The sequence below is a fragment of the Lissotriton vulgaris genome, chromosome 3_2, assembly GCF_964263255.1.
Source record: "Lissotriton vulgaris chromosome 3_2, aLisVul1.2, whole genome shotgun sequence".
NCBI classification, from domain to species: Eukaryota; Metazoa; Chordata; class Amphibia; order Caudata; family Salamandridae; genus Lissotriton; species Lissotriton vulgaris.
Window position 1 is genome coordinate 288598820 of NC_141690.1, and position 27267 is coordinate 288626086.

General features: G+C 47.5%; 1 protein-coding gene across 1 annotated transcript in view; it reads left to right on the forward strand.

Annotated features, from left to right (window-relative positions):
• Positions 1 to 25991, forward strand: part of AUP1 (AUP1 lipid droplet regulating VLDL assembly factor) — a 129176-nt gene extending 103185 nt beyond the window's left edge. The window contains exons 11-12 of the mRNA XM_086964401.1: positions 4558 to 4646; positions 24307 to 25991. Of these exons, the coding sequence (XP_086820527.1) occupies positions 4558 to 4646; positions 24307 to 24352 (135 nt within the window). The 3' untranslated portion in view covers positions 24353 to 25991. The remainder of the gene's footprint in view (positions 1 to 4557; positions 4647 to 24306) is intronic.
• Positions 25992 to 27267: the final 1276 nt, after the last annotated feature.

Below are 27267 nucleotides of genomic sequence, written 5' to 3' on the forward strand. Positions count from 1 at the left end.
AGATAGTACAATATGGCCATTTGAATCAGCCCGAAGATTGCATGGACATACTGAAGGAGGCTAAGCGACCTTCCACTCGGACTTCCTATGCTTACAAGTGGAAGAGGTTCTGTATCTGGTGCAAGTCCAAGAACTATGACCCGACGACGTGCAAGGAAGTAATCCTCCTTCCTTACCTTCTACATTTGGCGCAGTCTGGCTTTCAAGTTCATTCCATTAAGGTTCATCTCGCTGCATTGACTGCCTACAGGAAATGCCCTTCACAAACTTCCTTCTTCCAGATCCCTGTGATCAAAGATTTTCTGGAAGGCTTGAAGAAAGTATTCCCTCCTGTCCGGCTTCCTTCGCCTTCATGGGAATTGAATGTGGTGCTGTCCAGATTGATGGAGCCTTTTGAACCTATTCATAAGGCTTCATTGCAGCACCTGTCCTGGAAGGCGGCGTTCCTCGTGGCCATTACATTGGCCCGCAGGGTGAGTGAAATTCAGGCGTTGTGTTACCAAGAACCTTATACTGTATTTCATGCTGCTAAGGTTGTTATGCATACTCGCCCTAAATTTCTTCCCAAGGTTATTTCTGATTTTCATGTCAACCAGACCATAACTTTGCCTACGTTTTTTCAGAATCCTTCATCTCCAGCGGAAAGGTCTCTACATTTCCTGGATGTTAGGAGGGTGTTGAAATTTTATCTGGATAAGACCAAAGATATTCGTAGGTCAGACCAATTGTTTATCAATTATGGATCGGTCAGGACGGGTATTGCTACCTCTAAGCAGTCCATCTCTAGGTGGATTGTGTCCTGCATACAGCTGTGTTACCAAAAAGCTAATAAGACCTTAGGGGGTAAACCTAAGGCTCATTCCACCAGGGGCAAAGCTGCCACGACTGCTGTGCTCCGTAATGTTCCAATTGCAGAAATCTGCAAGGCGGCCACTTGGAAGTCGGTCCATACCTTTGCTAAGCCTTACTGCCTAGACACTGATGCCAGGGCAGACGCTCAGGTTGGGCAGCCTTCGCTGCGAAATCTGTTCGCACAATAGTGGTGTTAATTCTCGTTCTCCGCCGCTTTGGTGTGGGGATGTGCTTGCCATTCTATTCACTAGATTATGACTATACACAGAGATCCCCTACTACAGAAGGAGTAGTTTCTGTCCTTCAACTCCAGTTCTGTAGTAGGGGTATCTCTGTTATAGTCATAAGCGCCCGCCCTCCTCCCCGGTGGAGAAAGATCTTCATGTAAGGAATGCTACAGGTCTGGCGTGTTACGCCTTCAAAAAGAAATGAAAGTAAAAGGGACCTGCTGTGCATTCTGGGATACTGGGAGAAGTTCTGGAAAGTTCTCTTAAAGGCACAGTATCCTGTTTAAGCCACATAATGGCAATCTATGGGGCTTGTCTGTCCATACCTTCCTCTCTATCATTCCAGAGGCTTTGCTGGTAGAGGCAAGTTTCTTTATGGAGGAAACTGGGCAGGCTATGCTGTTTGTGTGGATTTTTGGTGGAATTTCTAGTTGAAGTACTGGACAGTGTAGCCTGTGGATATAGGCTGCATTATCTGTCTTTAAATTCACTCTTAAGTGTCTTTGCAGTTCTGCATTTTTTGACAACTTAAGAGATTATTTTTTATTGCTCCGGGGTCCACGCACATGACTATAACAGAGATACCCCTACTACCGAACTGGAGTTACAGGACAGAAACTACTCCAACCAGAAAGAGCAGTGAAGTGGAAAAGCCGCAGAGCAACTGTGCGCAGAGCGGATGAGGCGGAGAAAAACACTGATAATTGCTCGAGGCAAGAAGATCTGTGCGTCCAAAGATGGCGACCACCCACTAAACACTACTGATACAGTGGAGACTGACGAGACCGCACCTTCTGGGAGTCGGGCGCGCAGAAAATAATTGCAGAGCCAAGGTCCGTGCTGTACCGCCTGCCACCGACCCCGCCGCCTACCCTGTGACACCCCCCGGGGATGAAGAAGGGAACCCCTGCATCCCCCGAATAGCGAAACCGCAACCGCCCAGAGAGGGGCCGCCATCTTAGAAGGAGCAGCAACAAGAACAAAGAGCGCACAGGGTAATCTGTGCCATATGGAGCCGCAGTCTGCCGATAGCTGCGTAACAAGTCTTGAAACACCCCCCCCCCCCCCCCAATTACACTGCGAGGCGCAAAGAATGCACACTGTGGCGGTTGATTCAGGAAATCCCCAGTGTCTGAACAAATCGAAACCGCAACTACATACAGGGGGCCGCCATCTTAAGCTATGGGGCAGCAACACGACCAAAGGAACTAGGAAAACGAGCGAGATGGGCAGGGCGGGAGGACAAGAGCAAACAAGGCGGATGGGAAGCAGCTGATAATGGCCACACAAAATCCAAAAGAGTGGCGGCTCAAAGCAGGAACACCCAGTGCCTGAACAAAACGAAACCGCAACTACATACAGAGGGCCGCCATCTTAAAAAAAAAAAAAAGGCAGCAACACGAACAAAGAAAGAAACCGAACGAGTCGGGGCAGGGCGGGCGGACATGTGCAACCAAGGAGGATGACCGCAAAAGAAAAAAAGGGTGTAAACAGAGCCGATGACTACATAATTGACACAAACAAAGCTGTGTACCCCCTCCTCGCTGCGGGAGCTACGAGAATACGCGAGGAGCAGTGGCCCGGGGTCAGATAAGGCGGCAAAGCAACCGGGTGCCAGCAGAGCCGCAGGCAGCAGTAGGCTTCCCCCCCCCCGAGAGTGGGCCCAACATTAACCACAAGTTGGCGCCAAGGCACACCACGGCTCAAATTGGGAAAAATAGCACAGCGCACTATAAGAACACAGCTGGAGATAGGACAGCGAGCCCACGACCACCAGGTACAACATCCAGTGAAGCCACTGGGCTGCGCACAGGGGGGGGGGGGGGGGGGGGAGCATATCCCCGAAAGAAAGAGCAACACCGGGGAAAAGAGTGCTAAAAAGCTGGTGCAAAGTGAGGGTGGCCGCCGGGTATAAGGTGTACCTGCGAGCTGGAAACGCCACTACAGATGCCTAGCCAAGCAGCAGTAGGTAACAGAGGTGGCGCCAACAAGATCATCTCAAAGACGACACGTGCAACAAAAGGGGCAAGCGAAACAGAGAACATTACATAAGAAAGTAGGTCAAGGGTCACCTTCAGATTACACTGGCATAACACAGGGCCTTGGGACCCTCACGGGTGAGTGGCATGCTTTATAATACCCTGATGGATTGATTGAAAGCCCCCTTCTCGGTGGTGCTTCTTAAGGGCTTTTTATTTGGTGATCAGCTATGGTTAGGCAGCAGCTGATCTGTCAAGCCAGACCTTATCAAAGAAGAACCCCACCCCCGCACACAGTTATCAGTCTTCAACCAACCAGGCTTCTAAAATGAGTGAAATGAAAAGACCTATTGTAGTTAAATTGTAGGTGTAAATCCGCCGTAACACACTTTAAAGCAGTTGTTAAAATTGCTGCCATTCTCTCCAAATTGTGGAACAATTTTTCCCATTTGTTGTTCAATAATTGCCACTTGCCTGAAGTCCCTTAGACAAACTGAAACAAATCTTTTCTATTTAAGACTTAGAAACCTTAAACCACGCTGGCATATTCAACTTTTAGTGAGAATGATCAGTTTATCGCCCTGTGGTCTTGTCTGCTGATTCACACTCCAAGCATTGGTCGTTGTGCCGTGAGATTAGTTAGTCCTTCTTGACCTTTGCTCCAAGGCACTGATCTGCCTCGCTTAGCTGGGCCCAAAGTCCTGCTCTGAAGCCTGAAATCTCAGGGGCGCCGAATACTAGGGTTGCATTGTGTTGGTTCCACCTCATGCTTCTTTAATCAGTCCCTTGGTCTCACTCTTTTCATGCTTTCTTTCTTTGTTACTGTTTTCTATATTTCTCCTTTTGTTATGTTTCTCTCTCTCTTTTGTTTTGGGTCAAAGCCTGATGAGCTAAAGTGCTAGTCTGCATAAATGAGTGCTAGTGAGCCCCCCCTGCAGTCACTGGCTCAAAATATGCACTAGTGGCCAGAGATCTTCTATAGGCTGTGATCTCGAAGCGGTCTCATAAGTGGTTTGGTCAAATGCTCACTACAAGTGACATCCAGGACAAAGCCAAGAGGGAGCTATTCGAAAGCCCCAATTTGAGGTCTGTGCCAACTGTCTGAATAATCAGCCTCTGACTTTTATGATCCGTTAAGCAACAAGAGTATTAAGTAGCGTTCTGTTGCTGCCACAGTATACCTGTAGGCATCCCAGCTGCCCTATCCCCATGGCAACCATGACATCTGCATTGGTAGAGAGGCATTTCCTTCCCACAGCAAAGGCCCATAGGTCGTTTCCAGTGCAAGTCTTGCACCAAAATGAATGCTGAGAGTTCCAGGGACAGGAGGTGCCCTGTCCTGGATTCCAGGTGTGCACATCTCAGCCTCCTGACCTGTTCAGATGCAGAAAGCAGTCCTGTAGGAGGATGATACATGACCGATTTAACTTCTCTTCACGTGCCAAGTGAATAGTGAGCCTCATACTCTCCAGTCACCTGTTTGTCTTTTCTCTCCTCAGCCCAATGCTAAAACGTTTGCTCGATCTTCAACAGCGAGGCATCTGTCACTTCAAGAAAGAAAAGATGCCCTGTACGACTATGCAAGGAGGTAAGCGGAGCTGTGTCCAGTGAAACTACCTCTTGGGTTGTTGTTGCGAGTATGTGTTAATCAAGAATGGTTGCTGAGTCAGGCATTATCACGCCATGCTGCTACTCCAGGCATTGTGACTACGCACTGCTACGCTACTGCATTTTTTCAGGCAGCGTGAAACCCCCCTGCTACGACACTGTCAGGCAGTGTGATGCCCCACTGCACCTTGTGAGGCAGCATGACGCTCCTCTGCTACGCCACTGCACAATGACAGGCAGCGTGACGTCCCACTGCTACGCCACTGTACCTTGTCCAGCAGTGCGACGTCCCACTGCTCCGACACTGTTGTTGTCAGGCAGCAGGACGCCCCGTTGCTACACCACTGTACCTTGTCAGGCAGCGCGATGCCCCACTGCTGTGCCACTGCAAAATGTCAGGCAGAGTGATGTCCCCTGCTACGCCACTGTACATTGTCAGGCAGGGTGATGTCCCCTGCTACGCCACTGCAAAATGTCAGGCAGCGTGACGCCCTACTGCTCCGCCACAACACCTTGTCAGGCAGCGTGATGCCCCACTGCTATGCCACTGCAAAATGTCAGGCAGCCTGGTGCCCCACTGCTACGCCACTGTACATTGTCCGGCATCGTGACTACGCACTGCTACACAACTGTACAGTGCTGTATTTTCTCTTCACAGCTATATGATTCCATTGTAATCCACATTTAAAGATGAGACTACAGGTTTGGGCTGTAATGTTAAGGAGTCACCCCTATTTTCAGTGGCATCTACTGTACCCTCTTCCTGGCTGCATGTTGAGTGGCAGTATTAGCAGCATAATCCATATATTAACACATAAAGTGACTGGTGGATGTCCCAGTGCCCTGAGGGTTTTAGAGGAGATCCTAACCGGAGTATATCCTCCCTTCCTGGTACATTAATCACAAGAAATGCTCCAATTGACCAACCATTGGTCAGGGATGCTAGTAAACTTCTTGGGTCTGTCTGGGTCGTTAAAAAAATCCAACAAGCATTTTCAATGCAATAGGTCTCGCATTATGACAGTTTGAGCTATTGGTATTGTAAATGACACATTTTTTATTTGTGTTGGTTTTGAAAATAGCAAAATTAATAGCTTTGTCATTTACAATGCCCATAGTTTTAACTTTCACAAACGTGACGCCTATAGCATTTGTAATGCAATATGTGTTGTATTTGCATGACTTAAATGTATTAATATTACAAATAACAATGGCTTTTATTTTTTTAATAATGAATACTTAAATAAGTTATTGTAATTTATAATAGCAATAGCTTAAAAACTTTTGTAAATAACTTTAAGGGAAGATTATGTTCAGTGTATTTTATTGTGATGAAAATCCAAGAACAGAAGTGAAATATTAACATCTTTTTGTGACATTTGTAATAAAGCTTGAAACATTGAGAGAACATATTAGAACCAGTTGTTGTTGAATGGTTGCAAAGATTGATGCTGTGGCGTTCAGTGGTGCTGAGTGATGCTGTGGCGTTCAGTGGTGCTGATGCTGTGGCCTTCAGTGGTGCTGAGTGATGCTGTGGCGTTTTTGTGACATTTGTAATAAAGCTTGAAACATTGAGAGAACATATTAGAACCAGTTGTTGTTGAATGGTTGCACAGATTGATGCTGTGGCGTTCAGTGGTGCTGAGTGATGCTGTGGCCTTCAGTGGTGCTGATGCTGTGGCCTTCAGTGGTGCTGATGCTGTGGCCTTCAGTGGTGCTGAGTGATGCTGTGGCGTTGTGATGCTGTGGCGTTCAGTGGTGCTGAGTGATGCTGTTGCATTCAGTGGTGCTAAGTGGTGCTGTGGTGCTGTGGCGTTGAGTGGTGCTGTGGCGTTGAGTGGTGCTGTGGCGTTGAGTGGTGCTGTGGCATTGAGTGGTGCAATGCAGTAGGTCTCGCAATTATGCGGGTTTGAGCTATTGCATTGTAAATGACCATGCATTTTATTTATGTTTTTGTTTGTAAAACATACATAAAAGGCATTGGCATTGGCAATAGCTTAAACGTGCGTAAATGTGAGACCTATTGCATTGCAAATGCTTGTTTGAAGAAGTTTTTGCCTTGTCTGGCCGTATTGTAGGAGTGCTAACAGCTGTGGGGACTATGGGCAGTCACTGGAAGCACGATGGGAGGAGAACCTGGCAGGGAAGGGTGGTTTAAATTTACAGATGTAGCAGTGCGGCAAGGTGCTCTTGGATGCCGCTCAAACACAAATAATTTTTTGTAAAAAGCTGGCTCCACTAAACAAGCAATGCGTGCAACTAAATAATTATTTAAAAGCGGGCGCCATGCTAAATATAAAACTTGCACAACTAAATAATTAATTAAAAGCGGGCAGAAGTGAAAGGGGAGAACAACCTGCCAGGGAAGGGGGGGTTTGAATTTACAGATGCAGCAGTGCGGAGAGGGGATCCTGGGTGGCGCCAGAACAAAAGTGGAGTGAGAAATTGTGACGGAATGGGGCGGAGAGGAGGGATAGGAAAGGTTGGAGGGCGGGGAAGCTGACGAGGAGGTGGGGAGGTGCAGCGAGGCGCTTGGGAGAGCGCTGTGCTTTGAGGCATGACGGCCTGAAGGAAGGCGATACATTGTGGAAAGAGGTTCAGGGTAACAAGAGCCAACATCTGGCTCTGCCAGTGGAAAACTACCTGCCGGCCCAACTCTAAATGAGGCGGGCAGAGGATATGCCATCGCAATTGGAATGGAGTACCTCTGGAGCGCTCTGACACCTTCGGGTAATGTTCGCGCTATATAAAATCGCATTAAATAAATACCCTGTTCGCAAGACTCTTAATCCAGCCCCAGCAGTGAAATTATATAACTAGCAATTTGAGTCAACTGCGAGAGCACCCACGCGCGGCGCCATTCACGCTGGTGGAACTTTGCGAGGTGCCACCATCTCTGGATCACCAGGGCCGCCTCGTTCTTCTTGTGAGACTGGCAGTGAGGCTGTGGCGAGCTGGGAGAAACGTGGAGAGAGCACTGGGGTGATGGTGTAGGGAGGGGAAGGCAAGAGAGAGGGGGACCGTGTAGAACAGAGAGGAGAGAACAGGGGAGACAAAGCGGAAAAAGAACGTGAAGGAAAAAGAGTGATTTAGCAATAAAATGAAACAAACAAAAAACACAGGAAAGAGAAGCAAAATGGAGAGACACAGCGAGAAACAAATGGCGAAAGGCAGATGAGTCCCAAGTTAGAGGGGAAAGTGTTGGTAGGAAGGGAAATATGGAAAACATGGAAAGGCAAAGATGGAGAAATGAAGGGCAGAAGTTACAGGGGCAGGAGAAAGAAAGGTAAAATATATAATGAGGTGATGTGATACAGGCAAGAGGTAACCATAAGAGCGAAACAAGTCGGATGGGGGCGGGGGAGCAGGGTAGTGAGCAAGTGGGAGGGAACGAGCATATGGGGTGTGAGTGAGGTCAAGCGCGCACTGGCGAAGCGTCGTGCTTCAAGAGTCTGGTGGTGTGCGAGGCTTACTTGCAAGTCGAATGGGGTGGCGGGGGTGGGGGAGCGAGCATATGGGGTGTGAGTGAGGCCAAGCGCGCGCTGGCGAACCATCACACTTCAATAGATCACATGCATTGTGAGGAATCCGCTTGGAATCCGCTTGTTCAAGAGTGTTGTTTCCCCTACAATATGTCAGAGCTATAAATAGCTAGACCTAAAAACTGATCTTGATGGAGTATTATGTTCCTAAGACCCTAGTGCCGACATGTTTCAGTCCTGAGTGGCCGTAAAGGTCCTGGACTTTCTTCAGGGCAATTGGAAAACCCCCTATGTGAGGAAAATTATAAGGATAGGGAGTCCCTATCCTCTCCGTTATAAGAGGGCAGAGTAGCTGCTCCTCGTGGTGTGTGACGTTAGTGCGTCTGTTATCTGCCAACCTCCATCCAATTCGGGAAAGCTGTGCGTATCACACAGAACCGGAAAGATAATGTGGGTGGTCTTCAATTTGATTCCTCACCCCGCATTTCAACCTGTTTAGGTTCCGGTCCTCGGTTCATGCCATGCCTAAGAGGACATTTAGTGTCTCCCACACCTGGGGATTAAACTGTCTATTGTCTCCCCAAGCAGCTAACATAGGCTCTCCTATGTCCATATGTCTGTGACTTGCATATGAGGGAGGAATCTGTGTATCTTTGTACCTCACCGTCACAAGGTGGTTGTTTCCTTTGTGCAAAACCTCTGTTTTCCATCATGGTCACCAGGGCTTGCATGTCTGCCTTACCTTCATTGAAAACAGCAGTCTCTTCGAGGCTAGCCAGCCAGAAAGCACTTTTTATGTAGCTGCTCTTCCCCTGCCAAAGTGAAACCTACCCCACTGTTTTCTACCTGAGCCAGCCTAAACCGGCCTCAGGAGGGGATTAAGAGGTGCATCCCCTGGATAAAACTGGATGACCTCTCAAAGATCTGAAAGTTGAATGGAAGGTGTATACTGGACGAAATTTCAACAAGTATAACTGAATAAGACACAAAGTGGTTCCGTAAACAACAATATCAGTCTTTAGAAAGAATTTCAGAATTTCAATATTGAAAGAGGATTCTGAATCTGGATGTAGGATTTATACAGTAGAGCCAAGAAGTCCCATTTTGGATGAAACGTGCCGGCTACTGGATTTTAACTGCATGCTTTGATTCAATCTGAAAACCATCTCAATAAAGAACTTTTTTATAAAAAAAAAAGACACGACATCTGGAAAGTCCTCTGTGTATACAAATACTGTCATTCAGTCGATTTCTAAAGACTTTGATTTTGTTGTGTGCAGAACCGCTTCATGTCTTAAATTTTTTGGATTTGTTTCCTAATTATGGAGTAGAGAGGGGTGTACTCCCTGGTTTCCTGCAGCTTTTTTTTACCTCCCACACATTGCATTGACCAGTGCAGTTAGGTTTTTGCCTTATCACTCTTGTCACCAAGTATAACTGAATGTTTCTACTCAATAACTGAGGGCATGCACACCAGTGTAGTAGAGAGAGACAGAAGTAGTAGCACTGCTTCCAGAGCTCCTCTCCCTCCAGGCAGTGGGGCGAGTGTGTGGTAAGCATCTGCAGAGCTGATTTTCTTGATCTGTGGAAGCAAGAAGGCCGACTTAGCTATCTGCTGAAGAGCCCACAGCCTGGAAGAAAAGCCTGCTTCACAGCCACCAAGGTGCAGCTGCTGCAAGGGCCTGAATGCAACATCCTCAACAGACTGACTTTGGACTTCTGATAAGAGGTCACCATTGACCGCTGCCCAGCGGAAGCCATACATCTGGGTCTGAAGAAGTTTCATCTCCTTTTGCTACTGAGGATTTAGCTGGCTCTGCCCTGGGCACACCCCGTTCCCTGGCTGCCTGTACCTCTTTTTATAGCCGTCCTGTAGTCAGAAGACATTTTGACTTCAACCTTTAGTCCTACCAGATCCAGAACCATTGGACTTTTGTTGCCAGCCTTAGTGGGTCCTATCAACAGTTGAAGCTGCACTCAGGATGGCTTGGCACTGATCAGAAGTCCAGTGACTACTGGACTCTGGTGCCCACTGTGAGTGCTCCATGGTCTCGTGGGCTCCCAGACAACTTGAAAAACTCTCCTGGTAAGTCTGCAATCACTGGCCCTCCAGTTATAGAACACATTTAGGACATACAAAGTAATTTGCGACTTGTTGGAGACAGTGGCTGGCATGCTGTCACATAGCTACTGGATTTAGACTCCAGTGACTGTGTCCTCTGACACTAGCCATGGGACCACTCACTAGATTATTCACACTTCTCCCTTACTTTACCCTATCCCACTTTCTACCTTAACACTTCCAGGTCACCATTATAGAGTGGACTTTACTCAGCGACAAGGGTGGACAATAGAGTTCTTTAGGTGGTCCACGGCACTTATTTGATTCCATGGCAGCTGCACAGGGCACATACCGGGGTACCCCAGATTACTAAAACAAAAACTCCACCACAGTTCATTTTGGCATTTGAAGTGACTTTGAAGTAAGCTTGCAAAAACCATGTAAAGATCTCACTTTAGTTCAGGAATTGTAGAACCGGCCTTTTAGAGATCTCTTCCCCACCGGCGAGTCAAGGCCAGCGGTGCAGGGGACACCTTAAAATCTACGGGTTCTCCTTGCTCAAATTATACATTACCAAAGAGACCAGGACAACCAGCTGTGGAGAAAAGTAAGTTATTTATTAGCTCGAGCTAAGGACGGAGGTCCCAGAATGGTACAAAGACAATGCTACGGAGACTGCTACTTCAATCCGCAGCGCACACATACTTATAGTGCTAGCCACGCCCATTTGCACAATACATAGTTCCATATTCTGATAAGTTCCTCATCTGACAAGTTCTTAGTCAGTCTTGTGGTGCAATCGTGGCCAGGGGACATCTGTCTCTGATTGCACAATGTTCACAGCCTTGTGCTTCCTTGCTCAATGGTGTGGTCACAGGGTGCAGCCTCGTGCTTCCTTGCTCAATGGTGTGGTCACAGGGTGCAGCCTCGTGCTTCCTTGACCAGATGGTGTGGTCACAGGGCACTGGAGTTGGTCGTGACAGTCCGAGTTACCAGCAATGCACAGGATGTGGCTAAGGCTCTGACACAACTGGGGGGGCTGAGGCACACAGGCAGCCTCTTAGAATCGGCTCGACCACAAGGAGCAGGGGGGGTTGTGCAAGAATCAACAGGGACGTGGAAAGCAATTCTTCATCCGATTGCCGAGAGCATGGCAACACAAAATGGAGTCTTGTGGGTCTTTTAATTGCAGTTAAACAGTCCTTCCTTTTGCCATGCAGAGGCAACAATCAGTCGTCACCTAGGTCAGTGTCCATCATCTCCTGGACCTCTTTCTCTACCATCGTCATGGCATTGTGATGGTGTGCATTCACTTGTTTGTGTGCCAAAGAGGTGGCACAGAGCCCACACAGTGCGGGCATGCATTGAACTCCAAGGCAGCAAGAGAACAATGCGGCTTCAATGATGGCAATGGAAATCATTATCTTCCATCGCCACTGAGATACCACGCTCCAAAACCAGCCTGTCACGGACCATGAACCCTCATCCTGATGGATGTCGGAAGCAATCTTGTGGAGCTTCTGGATTGCTTGATAGAATGTTGTTGCATTATCGGGGATGTAAATGCAGCAACTTGGTTTGATCAATGTGCAGATCCCTCCACGTTCCGCCAGCACTATGTCATGTTCCATTCTGTTCTGTAAAGTCATGAGGCGGTCGGCTTGAAGTTCAGCTGGATGTTACTGAGCATGTCAGAGATTGCGACTATTGACCATAGGGCCCCAAAAGGGGAGGAACCCTTTAGTAAAGTCACCAAATTCTTGGCCAGCTGTGTCTTCCGTATCAACCACACCTCTCTTCTGGATGTGGTGTTTTGCATCTGCTGTGTAGGTGGGGGGAGTAACCAAGCAATGTAACAGGTGCCTGCCCAAGACTTGGGCAGCCAGGTGTAGGCCTTGTCCCCACACACAAAGTACGTATTCAGTGAGGACACCAGAGCTGGGAGAGTCGAACCATTGAGCTGAAGTGTGTAGGCACAGTCACGTTCTCCCACCCATACTGTTCCACTGCTCTTCATGCAGTATTTCCCGGGATGTGGGTAGACGGGTAGATCTCTGATAGGTGGCAGTCTTTTCTTTCCCCCACCATTATAGATGTTCGATGGATAGAAAGACCCATGGTTGTCCTCATATTCATTCTTTTCTGCTGAATCTTTAGCCATGCTTGGCCACTCCGCAGCCATGATGTGGCGGAATGCTTGTCTGCTACTAATCTTCCCCAGGGATCGTGTGGATGTGTCACCTGAATAGAATGCATCAAAGAACACAGTGTACCAGCCGTAGGCCGAGCCAGCTCGAGAAAAGGGAGCAGGAATCAGGGATATCCTAGTGCTTGCAGTATGGGTCAGCAACCCACATACCCAACAGTTTGTTTGGTTCACGACAAGCTGGTGCTGGTGTAGCATTTGAATGAAAGTGTTGTTAAAGAAACCTGTCCTTCTGTTTCTCTCATGGGTGGGTAATGACACATGATGATGAGGTGATTCTGTAGAGGTAGGAGGGCAGCGTGTATTACCCATCTGAGGCAGGCCAGTCCCAGTGAAATAGTCATTAGTACGATTAGACAGATCGAGTACCGGCCACGTATTGTCTTTATGTACTCTTGTTTCTTTATCTCTATGCTCTTCAAGCTTTCAGCATTAATTTTCTTTGTCACCGTCTGCTTCACTTGGTCCTCCCCTAGTTGCTGCCTGTGATTGGTGGTTGCTTCACCGGTCAGTGATTCCGGCGGCCCTATTGGCACGTTCTGGTCCGCTGTACAGGCTCCGGCCAAAAAAAAAAAAAATGCGCCGGTGTATCACAGCCCTGCAGCGATTTTTCAGACCATGTCAAGCAGAGGGCAGAGACCTTTGTCTCTTCAGTCCTTTTTTCTGGGTCTGAGGTTGTACCGGGTGGACCTGGGCCTTGTTTGGTCAGAAAACAAAGGCTCTGGCTGTTGAGTGTCCCGCAACCTCAGATGCGGAAGGACGGCAGATTGCAGGATGTCGTCGTCCTCTCGTTCAGATGAAGCCCAGGCAATGTTGGCTTCACTGAAGTATACAAAGAGCGGGACCTTCGCACATTCGTCGTCTCCCAGGCCTTCCTTGACCCACCGGTCATATGGTAGTGGTAAGGGCACCTTTTTGCAGTGCACTGTGTGGACCCAGTTTTTTCTTCCTGCCACCTTCACTGCAGACCGGATAGCCAGCAACACTTGCTGGGGCGGCTTCCACTTCAGGTCCAAGTTCTTTGTTCTCTGGAAATTGCAGATGCAGACCCAGTCGCCTGGCTGGATGGTATGACCAGGGCCCTCTGGTTTGGGTGGCAGGATATCTTGTACCTGACGATGAATGAGACGTAGGTTAGTGGTCAATTCATGTAAATAATCAATCAAAAATGAGTATTCAATGTCCGAGTACTTCTTGGGGCAGGGTACTCCCCAAATATTTGCTGGCCGACCAAACACTATTTCGTACGGAGATAGTCCAGTACGACAATGTGCTGTGGCTCTAGTTGATAGGAGGGCAAGGGGAAGGGCGTCCGGCCAAGACAGTCCTGTGTCCGCCTGGATCTTTGTCATTTTTTATTTCAGTGTTCCATTGTGGCGCTCAACCAAACCTGCTGACTGGGGGTGATTGGCGGTATGGAATTTCTGTCTGATCCCCATCCCTATACACACTTTCTTCATTATTTCCCCTGTAAATTGGCTTCCGTTGTCGCTCCAGATAATTCTGGGCATCCCAAATCTTGGAAAAAATTCCTTCAACAGTATTTCGGCAGTGCTTATAGCAGTGTTGTCCTTAAGGGGGTAGTCCTCAATCCACTTACTAAAGGCACACACAACTACCAGGACATATCGGAGATTATTGCATCTCTCCATCTGTATGTAATCTATTTGGAGCACTTCAAAGGGGCAAGATGGGGGGCGCAAAATTCCCAGCAGGGGTTGGTGTACCCTTACCTGGGTTATGCATCAAACAGATCATGCAATTTTTGACTAACCTTTCGGAATATTTTGGGATGTTTGTTTTGCCATACCGGAGCTAGCAATTTGCAAATACCTTTTGCGCTAATATGAGCTGGGCCATGAGCCATAGTGACCACTGGCAAAACGTAGGCATCGGGTAACAACCATCGCTGTTGTTCAGACAGATCCGTCCAACAGCCATTCCCATTTAATAGGCCTGTTTGCTCTTCCCAGAGAGCCTTTTCCTCTCTAGTCTCCTCTGCCTGTATTTCCTTCACATTCTCAATAGTATCCTCATGCATCCCTTTCTCCGGTACCCAGTTTGAGGGGCCAGCTACATACATGCGGGCAGAGACATCTTTAGCTGCTGCCTTTGCAGTCTGGTCAGCAAATGCATTACCCCTTCCTATGTCATCAGTTACTTTCTTGTGGGCACTAAATTTGACCACAGCTATCTTTGAAGGAAGAGGCAATGCTTCTAACAGCCTGCTGACCAGATGACCATGCTGTATCTTAGTACCGTGAGAAGTAAAAAAATCCCCTCTCAGCCCATAGTCGCCTAAAATTATGGGCCACGCCAAAGGCGTACTGGCTGTCAGTGTAGATGTTGACGGCCATCCCTGTACTTAGTTCACAAGCTCTGATCAGTGCCACTAACTCAGCAGCCTGGGCTGGTTGGTAAGGTATTCTATCACTATCCACTACTGTCTGTAACGTGGTGATGGCGTAGGCAGCAGTCATGCTGCCATCAGGAAGTTTGAAGCAAGAACCATCCACATACAGGGTGCCATCAGGGTCAGTTAGGGGTGTGTCAATCAAATCCACACGGCCTTTAGTCACTTTCTCCGTCCGGAGGACACAATCATGCGGATCAGAACTAGTGTCATCGACGTAGGGTAGGAGTGTAGCTGGATTGAGCGTAATGCAGCGGCGGATGGTGATATGACTGTCTAAGAGAGTCAATTCATATCCGGACAAACAGGCACTAGTAAGGTGTTGGGTTTTTGTCCTATTTAATAAAGTGTCAACTGCGTGAAGAACTAAGTGCAGTGTCAAGGACCAGGCCAGCAGATTGGCGAATGGATATGGCAGCTGCTGCTCTCAAGCAACTGGGTAGTGCGCGGGCCACGGGATCTAGAACTGCAGAAATATATGCAGAGGGGCGTTGTCTGTCACCAAACAATATTTTAGCACGGACGATGCGCAACCATTATGGTCGTGTACAAAAAGAGTGAAGTGCTTCTGATAACTTTAAAATTACCAAACAGGGGAACCCCCCGCTGTTGCGTAATCTGGCATGCCCCTATGTCCCTGGCCGAGAACTTCGTTCCTCCAACCAACTTCTCTTGAAAGTACCAAGAACCAAGCGCTGCCGCACTGGAGGCAGGTCCTTCAGCGTTCTTGGTCCCAAACTTTGGAACGATCTTCCTCTCAGCGTACGCTCCATAGACTCTCTCTCGGTCTTCCGTAAAGCAATCAAGACCCTCCTCTTCCCTGCCCCATAGACTACCTCTCAGCCTGACCAGGAAGAAGTGCTTCTGTCTCTCAGCGCCGGGACGCCCCTTTGCTGGGGTAGCTGTTGCGCTTCACCAAACCTAGAATAGAATAGAATAGAACTAGGGGTGCCTAGCACTGGGGCCGAACACAAGGCTATTTTTAGTTCTTCAAACACATGCTGGCACTCATTTGTCCAAGGGAATGGGTGGGGAACATCTTTAAGTGTGAGGTTCAATAAAGGTTTAATGAGTAAAGAAAAATTGGGTATCCACTGGCGGCAGTAGGAGGTGATACCAATGAAAGCATGGACCTCCTGCGTCTTTGGTGGGGGCATTTTACTGATTGTTTGTATTCGTTCAGGGGTGAGGCGGCGTCCCTCCTTCGACAGGAGATGACCTAAGTAGGTCACCTCATGTCGACAATATTGGAGTTTGGATAAGGAAACTTTGTGAATGAACTGGGCCAGATGTAGGAGCAATTTCATTGTAGCTTCTTTACACAACGCCTCGGTGTCTGCTGCTATAAGCAAATAATCAACCTACTGGAGTAGTGCTGTACCTTGGGGTAGGGTCAGGGAATCAAGTTGGCCCTTGAGGGCCTGACTTGGAGCGCTGCAGAACTGGAAACTCCGACCTGCCAATGAGAATCCAAAAAGGTCCCTACTCTGTTCATCAACGGGTATACTGAAGAAGGCGTTTTTTAATTCAATAACAGAGAAAAAACATGCGGACGGGGAAGCATAGTCAGTAGGGTGGTGATATCTGGGACCACAGGAAACTGGGGTACAACTATTTAGTTTCTCGCGCAAATCAATGACAAAATGATAAACGGAGCTTGGAAGGATCGGTGCGTTTTAGGACAGGCAAAATTGGGCTATTGCACACATTTCCTCTTGTCTCTTCAACCACACCCTTGTCAACAAGTTCATAAATGATCTGGAGTAATGCGCTTTCCCCTTCTTTGAGTATTTTGTATTGGGGAAGTCAGGGAGGGCGAGCATTTTCCTTCAGTGTAACAGAAAAGTGGGGTTTGGACAAAAGGCCGACATCAGTATCACCTTGGGCCCAAAGAGCAGGAGGGACAATCTGAAGTTTCCTGGGGAATTGGATCTGAGGAGGCTAACTATACTGGGTGTGTGGTGGGGGGACCCATAGTGATGTATACCCCATCAGGAGAACAATATATGGTGGTATGTAATCTTTTTAATAGATCTAAACCCAACAAATTTTCGCCACATGTGGACGTCAAGACCAAAGTGGAATCAACTGTGTAGGGTCCTATAGTTAGTTCCAGTGGTTGTGAAAGGTGGCTAGATACTGGGGTGCCAGAAAACCCTACAGAAATGTTATTCGCGCCAGACAAGGGGGCCCCAGGGACTTTGGACCTAGCAATAGAACTTTTGGTTGCACCAGTGTCGACCAAGAATTTTTCCGTAGAGCCCAGGAATAGGCACGGGTCCCTTCTCTTGTCCTTGGCAATCCAAGTGGGACAAAAAACCAGTCCCTTCTTCAGGCTCATAATCCTCAGTAAAGTAATTGCGGTGCTCATAATAAGCGGTATCAAATCTATTCTCTTGCATAAGGGAGCGCCTGTCCTGTAACTGTGTTCTAGGTCCGCCTCGGCCTCTGTTGTTGTCCTGTGAAGAGGTCAGCGGGGGCAGAGGTGTTCTGGGCCAACAAGGGACACTCATCGCGCCAATGACCCTCTTGGCGACAATAAGTGCACTGGTTGGGTCCCAGCGGCGGGCGAGGAGTCACGGGGGCAGGTCTCTGAGCTATTCGTTGAAACTTAGGGGCACCTCTGTTTTGGGTCTGGGTCGGGTATGCTTGTTGGAGTAAGACCTTTGTCTTTAAGTCTTTAGTCTTTGTATCCGTTCTATCTCGCTCTTCATTCTCCCTATTCTCATAGTACTGGGTCATTATCAAAATACCAGACTGGGTGGAAATGGGCCATGCACTTTCTGACATTTTTAGTTTAGTCCCAAGCTCTGGTAACAGATTGGACACAAATTTAACCACAAACAGTCGCTGTCCCCCTTCTAACGTCCTGTCCTGTCCACTATAGTCGTTGAATGTGCTTTCGAATCGTGTGAAAAAGTCGCACACTTTCATCTTTCTTTTGTTTGCAAGCAGCTAATCTGTCCCAATTAACCCGTTAAGCGCGCCGCAAATTCCGCCCCAGTGCGGACGTTCCATTGCACGAACGGGATCAGAACGTTCAGCGGACGTGCGTAGCACTAGCAAGGTAGTGCATGCGACGTCCGCCGAACGTTCGTAGCACTTAAAGGGTTAATACGGTGGGGTGTCAACATCTTTTTCATGGTTGTAAGTATCTGGGCCGGAAGGGCCAAGATCATGGGATCGGGTTTCTCGCCACCAGTTCAAGCTCTGTCAGCTTCCTCAAATTCCTTCCACGTGTGGCCAAATTCTGTCTGATCATTATGGCGTATTTTGGACCATACTTCCGTCGGTACTACTTGTCCCATTTACATATCTATATCTGCTAAAGTCATCATGCAAGATTGGAGTGTCTGAGTCAATTCCTTATAATAACCTGCTGGATTTTTACGCGGGTCAGGCAATTGGTTTTTAAGTTGGAGGACGTTAGACCTTTTCCAAGGGACATGGACCCACATCTGTCTAAAACCTGCCGGTATGTCAGGCTGGTTATCTACGCCAATAACGCGGTCCCTCCAAACAGGCTGTACCTCCCTCATTAGAAAACCCTTATTTAACGTAACACTAACTCTGTAGGCTACCAACGTGATTAGATCGCATAATAGTGCTGGGCCCTGAATGTCCCCTTTTTCAACCTTATGGCGAAGGTCAGACAGACCTGGGGGTGGACCTGATACTACAAAATCCTCCCACATTTTATTATTATTATTTATGGATTTTATAAAGCGCACAGCTACCCCCAACGGGGGTGTCCCGGCGCTAAATGACATACTGACATTTGGGTCAGTATGTCACACATTTCACATAAAATGTCAATCTGTTGAATACGTGTCCACTGATCCATTGTCATCCATATATCCTGAGCGGTGTACATAGTGTTATTTTCCATCCACCTACGAGCTTGTTGACTCATAGCGAGTTGTTCCTGTGTACTACCTATCAGTCTGCGCAAGGTGTGTCGTCTGGGAGTGGGTGGTCTATGCGGAGTTACATAAGGGATATAATCACGGACCACTGACCAGGCATTCGCTAATAGCCCTGCACTGGGGGAAGGTGTTGGATGACTGTCAACAAGAAATGGGTTGGTTGCAACGGGAGTTAAAGGTACATTAGGTTGGACAGGTACGGGACCAGTGGGAGGTGCAACTAGAGGAAAAGAAGGGTGGACTTGCATTGGTACAGTGTCCTGAACAGTCGGGGCGTTGGGAACAAGTGGCTGAGGAATCTGACAAATCAGGGCAGGGGCAACAACTGGGGCTGTAGCGTGGGTCAATTGGGCGGGATCAAGGGCCGGATACATGGCGCGTGTATAGGTCGGAGGGGTGCTCAACATAGAGGACATGAGGGTCATCCTCCTTGTTCTGGGCCTTTTCAGGAACCTTATTTGTAATGTAACATCCATCTATCTGCATTCGATGTAATCTCTCATGTATTATTATACCCTCTTCTATTCTCTGATTATCATGATTCTGGGCTTTCTGAATCACACTCATACGCATTATTTTAGCTTTGTTCTTTTTGAGTTTGATTTTTTTCTGTTTGGACTCCATGCGCCAAACCCGAAGGAATCAAACATCGCAGGTCTAGCTTTTCTTTGAAACAACTTTTCCTCAAAATTATCTAATACAGGAGGTTCAAAACTACCGTACATTGGCCATTGTAATTCAGCACTACCTTTCGTATATCTGTGCCAAAGTGAAGAAAACATAACCGGGCCAACACCATGTTTACCATAGACTTCATGATTAGGGGTCCCCAAAGGAGGAATCAGACAAGATTCCTCTAATGCGGAGTCCTGCATACAATAACACAATTTCCGGAATTTACTAAATCCCGGCATCTCTAGACGTGTATCCTGGTTCCAAAAAACAAAGAGTAAAATCTAATATTTACAGCATACAACTGTACTTACCCCTCGGCTTCGGCTTTTGCAAAAGTCGAATCAAAAACCAAAATACAATTCACCAAATAAGTGGGCCACTCCCACTCTTACCTAACCGTTAATCTTCCGTCACACGGCGAGTGTCACAAAGGTCTCGATCTCCCAAAACTAGGAACCAGAACTGGGGCGTCAGTCGGGCCGCAGTCAGGTAGCCAACTGGAGGGAAGAATCACACAATCTGAGACCTCGGGCCGACAAAGACAATTTTCAGCCAATGTGTTGGCGTGGCTCCCTTGGAATTCAATCACGGACACCTCACGGCCACCAGGCTTGATGATGACCACCGAAGACTCCCCACGTTAGGCGCCAAATTGTAAAACCGGCCTTTTGGAGACCTCTCCCCACCGGAGAGTCAAGGCCAGCGGTGCAGGGGACACCTTAAAATCTACGGGTTCTCCTTGCTCAAATTATACATTACCAAAGAGACCAGGACAACCAGCCGTGGAGGGAAGTAAGTTATTTATTAGCTCGAGCTAAGGACAGAGGTCCCAGCATGGTACAAAGACAATTCTACGGAGACTGCTGCTTCAATCCGCAGCGCACACATACTTATAGCGCTAGCCACGCCCATTTAGACAATACATAGTTCCACATTCTGATAAGTTCCTCATCTGACAAGTTCTTTGTCAGTCTTGTGGTGCAATCGTGGCCAGGGGACATCGGTCTCTGATTGCACAATGTCCACAGCCTCGTGCTTCTTGCTCAATGGTGTGGTCACAGGGTGCAGCCTCGTGCTTCCTTGACCAGATGGTGTGGTCACAGAGCACGGGAGTTGGTTGTGACAGTCCGAGTTACCAGCAATGCACAGGATGTGGCTAAGTCTCTGACACAACTGGGGGGGTTAAGGCTCACAAGCAGCCTCTTGGAAACGGCTCAACCACAAGGAGCAGGGGGGGTTGTGCAAGAATCAACCGGGTCGTGGAAAGCAATTCTTCATTAGGTTGCCGAGAGCATGGCAACACAAAATGGAGTCTCGTGGGTCTTTTAATTGCTTTTCAACAGGTTGAGATGTAGCGCTATAGTTCGTAGCGCTGCCCGGTAGAATCACACTGCCACATGACTCTGTGTGAAACAGAAAGCATAGCCCTAGTGCTCAGGAGCTGCAAATGCTTTAAGGTCTTATCTCTCACCCAGAAGGGGCTAGGCATTTCTCTTTTTTGTTGCTAATCTCCATTTCTAATGATGAATATTTTACTTTCCTGGAAGTCCATTTCTTTTCAAGTTAATAATTGTCTGCACAATGAAATGAGTAACTTTTATTAACAATGTTTAAACTTTTTGTGTCTACCAACACAATATGATCCTGACAAAATGGCTAGGTGTGTTCCCAGCCAAGGCAGATTTGTTCTTGGGTTCGAACATGCTTTACAAATGTGGCCATCAAACGTTCATTGAACCGAATACCATATCAGCCCCAGATCAGTCTGGACTGCAGGGAGGTTGCAGCACCGAAACTGCAACTTTCAAAATACTGGCTGTGTTCACTGAATGGCGATGCTGCCTCATTCTTCTTTGTGTCACCAGCTTTCGATAGTCAGTCACTGCAGGCTGCTCCGATCTGGAAACACACAGGCATTTCTATGAGGAACTGGTTCTCATCCTTCCTACTAGTCACAAGGAGCTGGTCAGACTTGGATTCTTGCGTCCGATCTTGTCCCTCTTGCATTTCTTGTCCGCCTCACCCCCCAGGGATCAGTCCTTGCACTTTAGTTCAGAACTGATTGAGGAGATCGGCATGGCGGTCTACCAGACTCAAGAAGGCTCACAGGTCCATGTAGAGCGCCCCTTAGTCCTAGACATTCCTAAAGTGATAAAATGCCCAACAAATCTATAAAATGAGATGTCTTGGGTGTCCACAGGCTTGTTCCATGGAAAACTGAATTCAGCCTGGTTTGTGGACTTCAAGAAGCCAAATTAAGAGAGGCCGCAACAGATCTACATGATGAGTACTTTGCCCCTCTTCTCGTGGTCCAAATTATTTTTTCTCGTCTTCACATATTGAACAAGTAGTAACTAAAGCCAGTGGTTCTCTTCAGCCCAACTCAAACCAGTTGTCCAACCCAGCAAGTTTCACCACATTGTACAGTCCTCTGTATAAGACACACAACATTTTGTGGGCTATGTTCTGAAATGAAAAAATGGCCACATTTCCCTAGTTGTGAGAGTTTGTCATTTGTCCCCTTCGAAGCCAAAGTAAAGTTAAAAACTGACTAGTTGTACCTATGAAGTAATAGAAATACAGCAAGCTGAATATCTCCACTCTTCCCTCAAGTTATCCGGTGCGATCAGAAACCTTCACTATTTAAGACTTGAAACAGAACAATTCAGACTGGACAAAGCGGCAGCAGGAGTCTTCTCTGGGGCAGCGCCCTCTCCGTGGAACTTCATTGGAAACGACCTGAGACATGCGGAGACCTAAATGGTAGTCCACAGAAATCTGAAGATGACCCACTTATTAAATCTAAATTGCAGTTGGTGCCCTACGGTCTTTACCTCCCCACTGACCTATTTCGCTCTCCTCTTCCTCCGCTCTCTTGTTTTTGTCTACCAAATGTTTTTGCTCCCCTGCTGCCTTTTAACTTTTGCTTTTGCTACCTCCTCTCAATCTTAGTTTTGACTTTCTCCACCCATCACATTTTAACTCCACGTCTCCCTCTTGCAACCAGCTCTCCTGTTTTCACCCTTCATTATAGTTCCATATCCCCACTAGCAGTGTTGTTGATTTTAATACTCCTACAATACTACCTAGGCTACTACTATTGTAGACCGAATCTGCACAGGTGGTGAAACCCACTCGTCCCAAGTGCTAGTTCAAGGCCAATGAATTTCCAAATTCTTAGTAAAACATGTTTTTTTAAGAGTAGGTCCGCCCTTTCGTCATTTTGTTAATTACAGAAACGGAGACAAAGGCCGATAGGACAGACCGCACCAGTGCTGCTTGTTATCTCAGCGAATGCTGCGACACAAATCATACCCTGTTTTGAAGTTGGCCCCAGATATTTGGCACTGAAAATGAGCAGTGTTCAGTTAGTGGCTTTTCACTGGTCTTGGCAAGTACTTCAAGCAGAAGGTGAGGTGTTTTGTGTGTAGGGATGGCAAGTGCCAAGTACTTGTACCTTGTGGTGCACCCCCCATAGTATTGTTTGTTTCAAGTTTAAATACAAAATATAGAGGTGTTGACTTTTGGGACCCTCATCCACAAGTCAAGGGGGAAGCACTGCCCTGCCTAGGCTCAGGGCTTTTGTTTGCTTTTCCCGCCCCTTACCACTGAAACCTCCAGTTGTAAACAGATGATCTCAATGATGCTCAACTCTGATAACACCAGAGGGGCATGTCAATTGTGGTGCATGCATCTCAAAACAAGGTCATTGGAGAGACAGCATAAAATACCTCCGGCGCCATGAATGTGTCTCAGGACAGAGCAGTGTTAACTTGGATGCATGACCTAACGTCCCTGCATATCCTGGTGTTTACCTCTGACCCTCCCTCTCTATTAAAGGGGCTTATGCATCGAATATGAGGCTTTCTTACCCAAGACTAGATGCTGGTGCATACAGCACGCCCTGCTATTCTGGGGTTAGAGAATCTAAAGTAGGTGGCCCCGCACAGGGCATAGTAGGCTTTCATTGGACGTGCCATTAGAAGTTATACAGAACTCGCCTGTGATCGATGTCCAACTTTAACACCTTGGCTGCTAGAGGTTTTCCCCCCCGGTACTGGACTCAGAGTTACCTTTATTCATGACGAGCTCAGCTCGTCATAAGCACAGCTCAACCGTGCCTCATGACGAGCTGAGCTCGTCATGAGCATCGAAGGGGTTAAAGACTTTCAAACCTGCCCATTGGCTGCAGGATAATGCACCGCATATGAGTGTATGGGAGCCACAAGCTTCAACACTACTCTTAAGGTAGCGACTAGTTTTAGTGTTCTAGTTTTGCGTCAGTGGCTGCTGATAATACTGTATCCATCTTTGTTCCCCCACTTTAAATATATTCTCTGATGCATTTGAAGTAGATTTGTATTGTCGTGTTCCTTTTTATTGAGTGACCGTTCATAAACCATTGAAGTCTGGGAAACTTTAAGTGGCGATGTGGTTGGCCGCTGTTTACCCTCGACTTAAATGAGCATTGTCCGTCAGTCCACCAATCAGCGCACATATATCACGTTTTTTTCCCTCCCAGTTATCCGTAGACACGATCATGACCCTGTGATAGTGAGCGAGCTGTGTGTATGTTTGGTCCTGTTTGCAGTCTTTGCGATCTTTAACTGGTTTCGCATTTGTTCAAACTAGTTGCGCAGATACTCAAACTGAATTTATTTTCTGGCTGTAAAGAAAGCGAGCTATACCTATGATGATGTGAACTGAATAAAGGCAGGCGGCGCTTGAAATGTGTACATAGTCCATTCCTGTAGATTTCCATGAGTTGTGTACCCCTGCGAGCCTGGTGTGGATGAGGCGAGAGAATGCAGACAGGCGTTCAAATTATGGGTTTTGCCTCTCCTTGGTAATCTTTTCTATACATTGTCTTCTACAGCCGGTACCTCCAGAAATATGGTCCCCCCTCTGAAAAACATGAGTGATGGACGTGTGAGATGACAACCAGGCCTTCAGCACTTGAGCACTTCAAGAAGAAGAAAAACTCTGAACTTCACAATTGTTTGGAAGGTGGGAGAAAGGGAGTGGGTGGGAGTGTGGGTCATTGACGGCCCAGCCAATCTACAAAAAGCACATTTGTCTCATTATGATCAGGACGTGTAGCGGTGGCAAGTCTACCATTTGGCTGTGCACCATGTGCTGTTCGAGTGGGGAGGCTCAGCCCTTGGAGGTACACGTGTGGCGTTTATGCATGAAGTCACTTTCATGCTGGTATTCCCACGAACTGCAGTGTGTTTTAGTACTAAATCAGAAACTCACAGAGGTATGTTTTCCAGTCCAGTTTAAGGCAACAAACCATGGCAAACCCAACAGTAATATTTTTATTTTGAAGAGCCAAAATACAGCTGCAATCTCTACCTGTGTTTTGCTTCAATGTGTAGAATGCAGTGTCTACTCTCCACAATACTGTCTGTCTCTGGGACCACCTCAAAAGCTGCGTCACTGGCACCATAAAATGTCAAGTTTCTGGACAATGATACTGTGTCACAAAAATGAAGTCTTGACAGGCAGTGGTGTGGGTCTATGCCATCTCCACGAAGCAATTCGCACCATAAAGCCTTATATTTGAAGATTAGGTCACATGACATGTCCGCCTCGTCCCTGGATGTTGAATGCCGTGGCCTCTTTGTCTGCCATTTGATATAACTCTTTTGAATTGACTACTCACTGCTACAAACGTAATTTACCTGGTCTGTTTTACCTCTGCACAGGATACTCCCTGCTCCCTCCATACTGCTTAATTTCCTGCAAGCAGAGCTGTGAAATAAAAGGCTGTGGTCGTTTGTGGTGCGGGGACTATGTATCTGGCTCGCCCTGACATTTAGGTTCCTTTTGAATTTGGGCCAAGACATCAGTCACAGTTGTAATGTAGGTTTGTAGTCCTGGCAGAAAGCGTGTTCAGAGTTACTTGTGGATGGAGATCAAGGGATGTCAGACCTGCAGCGGCCATTCTGGTGAATTTCTCCAAAGGACGGATGGGCATCAAAGCTCCTCTGGTCGCCACCTGCGGAGGAACCTCTTATGAATACCGCCTTGGAGATTAAGCGTGGCGCCTTCCTTGAAGATTCAGCATTTCAATTTGCTGCAGAAAACGCATGGTCCTCTTTGAGCTGAGAGAGCATCAAGTCCGTAACAACTCAGACCCATACTTTGCCATGGGCAACTGAGCGAACTTGAAACTTGAAACCTCAAGCTTCATTGGGAGTTGAGTCTTGTTTATGTGGATATGATATTGACCTCTGAGCTTCTTGGTTGTCTGGTAAAACATGGTTTCCGCCTGCGTGGCTGGGGCTGGAGATTATATCCCTTCCTTAGCTGAAGATTGTCCGGTTTGGTGGAGGCCTAGATGTGGTGTGGTACATGAGTGGTGGCCAGCCCAAGTGGTCCATGCAGTTCTCTACAGTTTGAACCACATGCTCACAGCAGAACAGCTCTGGCATTGTTGTTGTCCTCTGGAAACTGGAATAGCAAATGATTGAGTAACCACTCTGAAATTGTGTTTTTTTTTTATAAAGTGGCTCACTTGTGGGCTCTCCTTTACAATAAATGCAAGTGAAACTGAAATCTCTGCCTGCCTGTCAGACTCTGGTCACTGCAATGAAAGAGCTGCGTGTAATTAGCACGGATGTAGCTGAGAAGTAAGTGGTGCGCCTTACTGCTGGCCTGTAGGGTGGAGTGTGCTTAGAACCCATTCGGTATAGACCGTCCACCATGGTGACAGATGCCATCTTGTTGCTGAGACTGGACTCTATCGTCTGCAGCCAGCGCGGTGTTCTGTGCTCGACACAATAGACCACAGAGGCTTCACTTACCTATTGTGAAAGGGCGACGGAATAGTGTTCTTGGTAAGGGTCTGTCCCCACTGCTGCCTCTGGAGTAAGTATGCTGCCTTTTGTGTTCGACTTTGTGCCCATCACCGATGGAAGGTTCCTGTACTTGGTGAAGCTTGTCTGAGTGTGTCCTTGAGGCATATTGCTTGTTGTACATTTCCCCGAATGGCGCCTAGAGGTGTCAAAGTGCCGTCCATCAGCCAGTACCATGCAGCACCTCTGCATCCACGAATGTTCTCTGGGAGTGGTTTATGAAGAGTAATATTTGCCTCCTGTCGACAGAAAGTTTATGTTGGTCCTCCAGCATTCACACTTAGTATGTTTCATACCCAAATCACCCCAGGGACCTTGTACCAATACCCCAACCTGGTGTTTTTGAAGCACTCTTTTCCATACCTGGTCTTCCACCAGCAGTCCAGAGGCATGGTGGTGAACTGTGATTACTTTTCCACTTCTCACCAAGCCAGTGTGTGGCGTCTGCCCTTTATTTGGCTACTCAGTTTGTTGGAATGCATGCAGCGCTTTAGGGATCTTTCAAGCATCTTTATCATTAAAGAGGTCTACAAAGAAATGGAGGGTTTTAGTATTTTAGGTTTTATTTGTTGGCAGTTGCGTTTTTTTTCCCCATTACTGTTTGATGTGCGACCTGCTGTTGCATGACACATCTGGTGTAAATGCAGTTACTACAGAGATGTGTGCAACCACTACTATAGGCTGGAGCCTTCATAACATAACCTGGCTGGTTAGGGTGCCTGTAGCACAGCGCTGTGCATGTCCTGCTTGCCACACGTTGGCACGGATCCCAGTTTTGATACTCTGATGTTCGGTCCCACCAGCTTGAGAGGGGACACTGGCGGTTCCAGAGCCTATGCTCGGCAGGACCTTTACAACGTGTCTGCATGTTTCCCAAAATGAACTGAAGAGAACTCCATGCCCCCAGACCATCACTGCTGTGTGCTGAGCGAAGTGTGTTGTGTGCACTTGCGGTAAGCTGTGTTGTACGGTTGTGG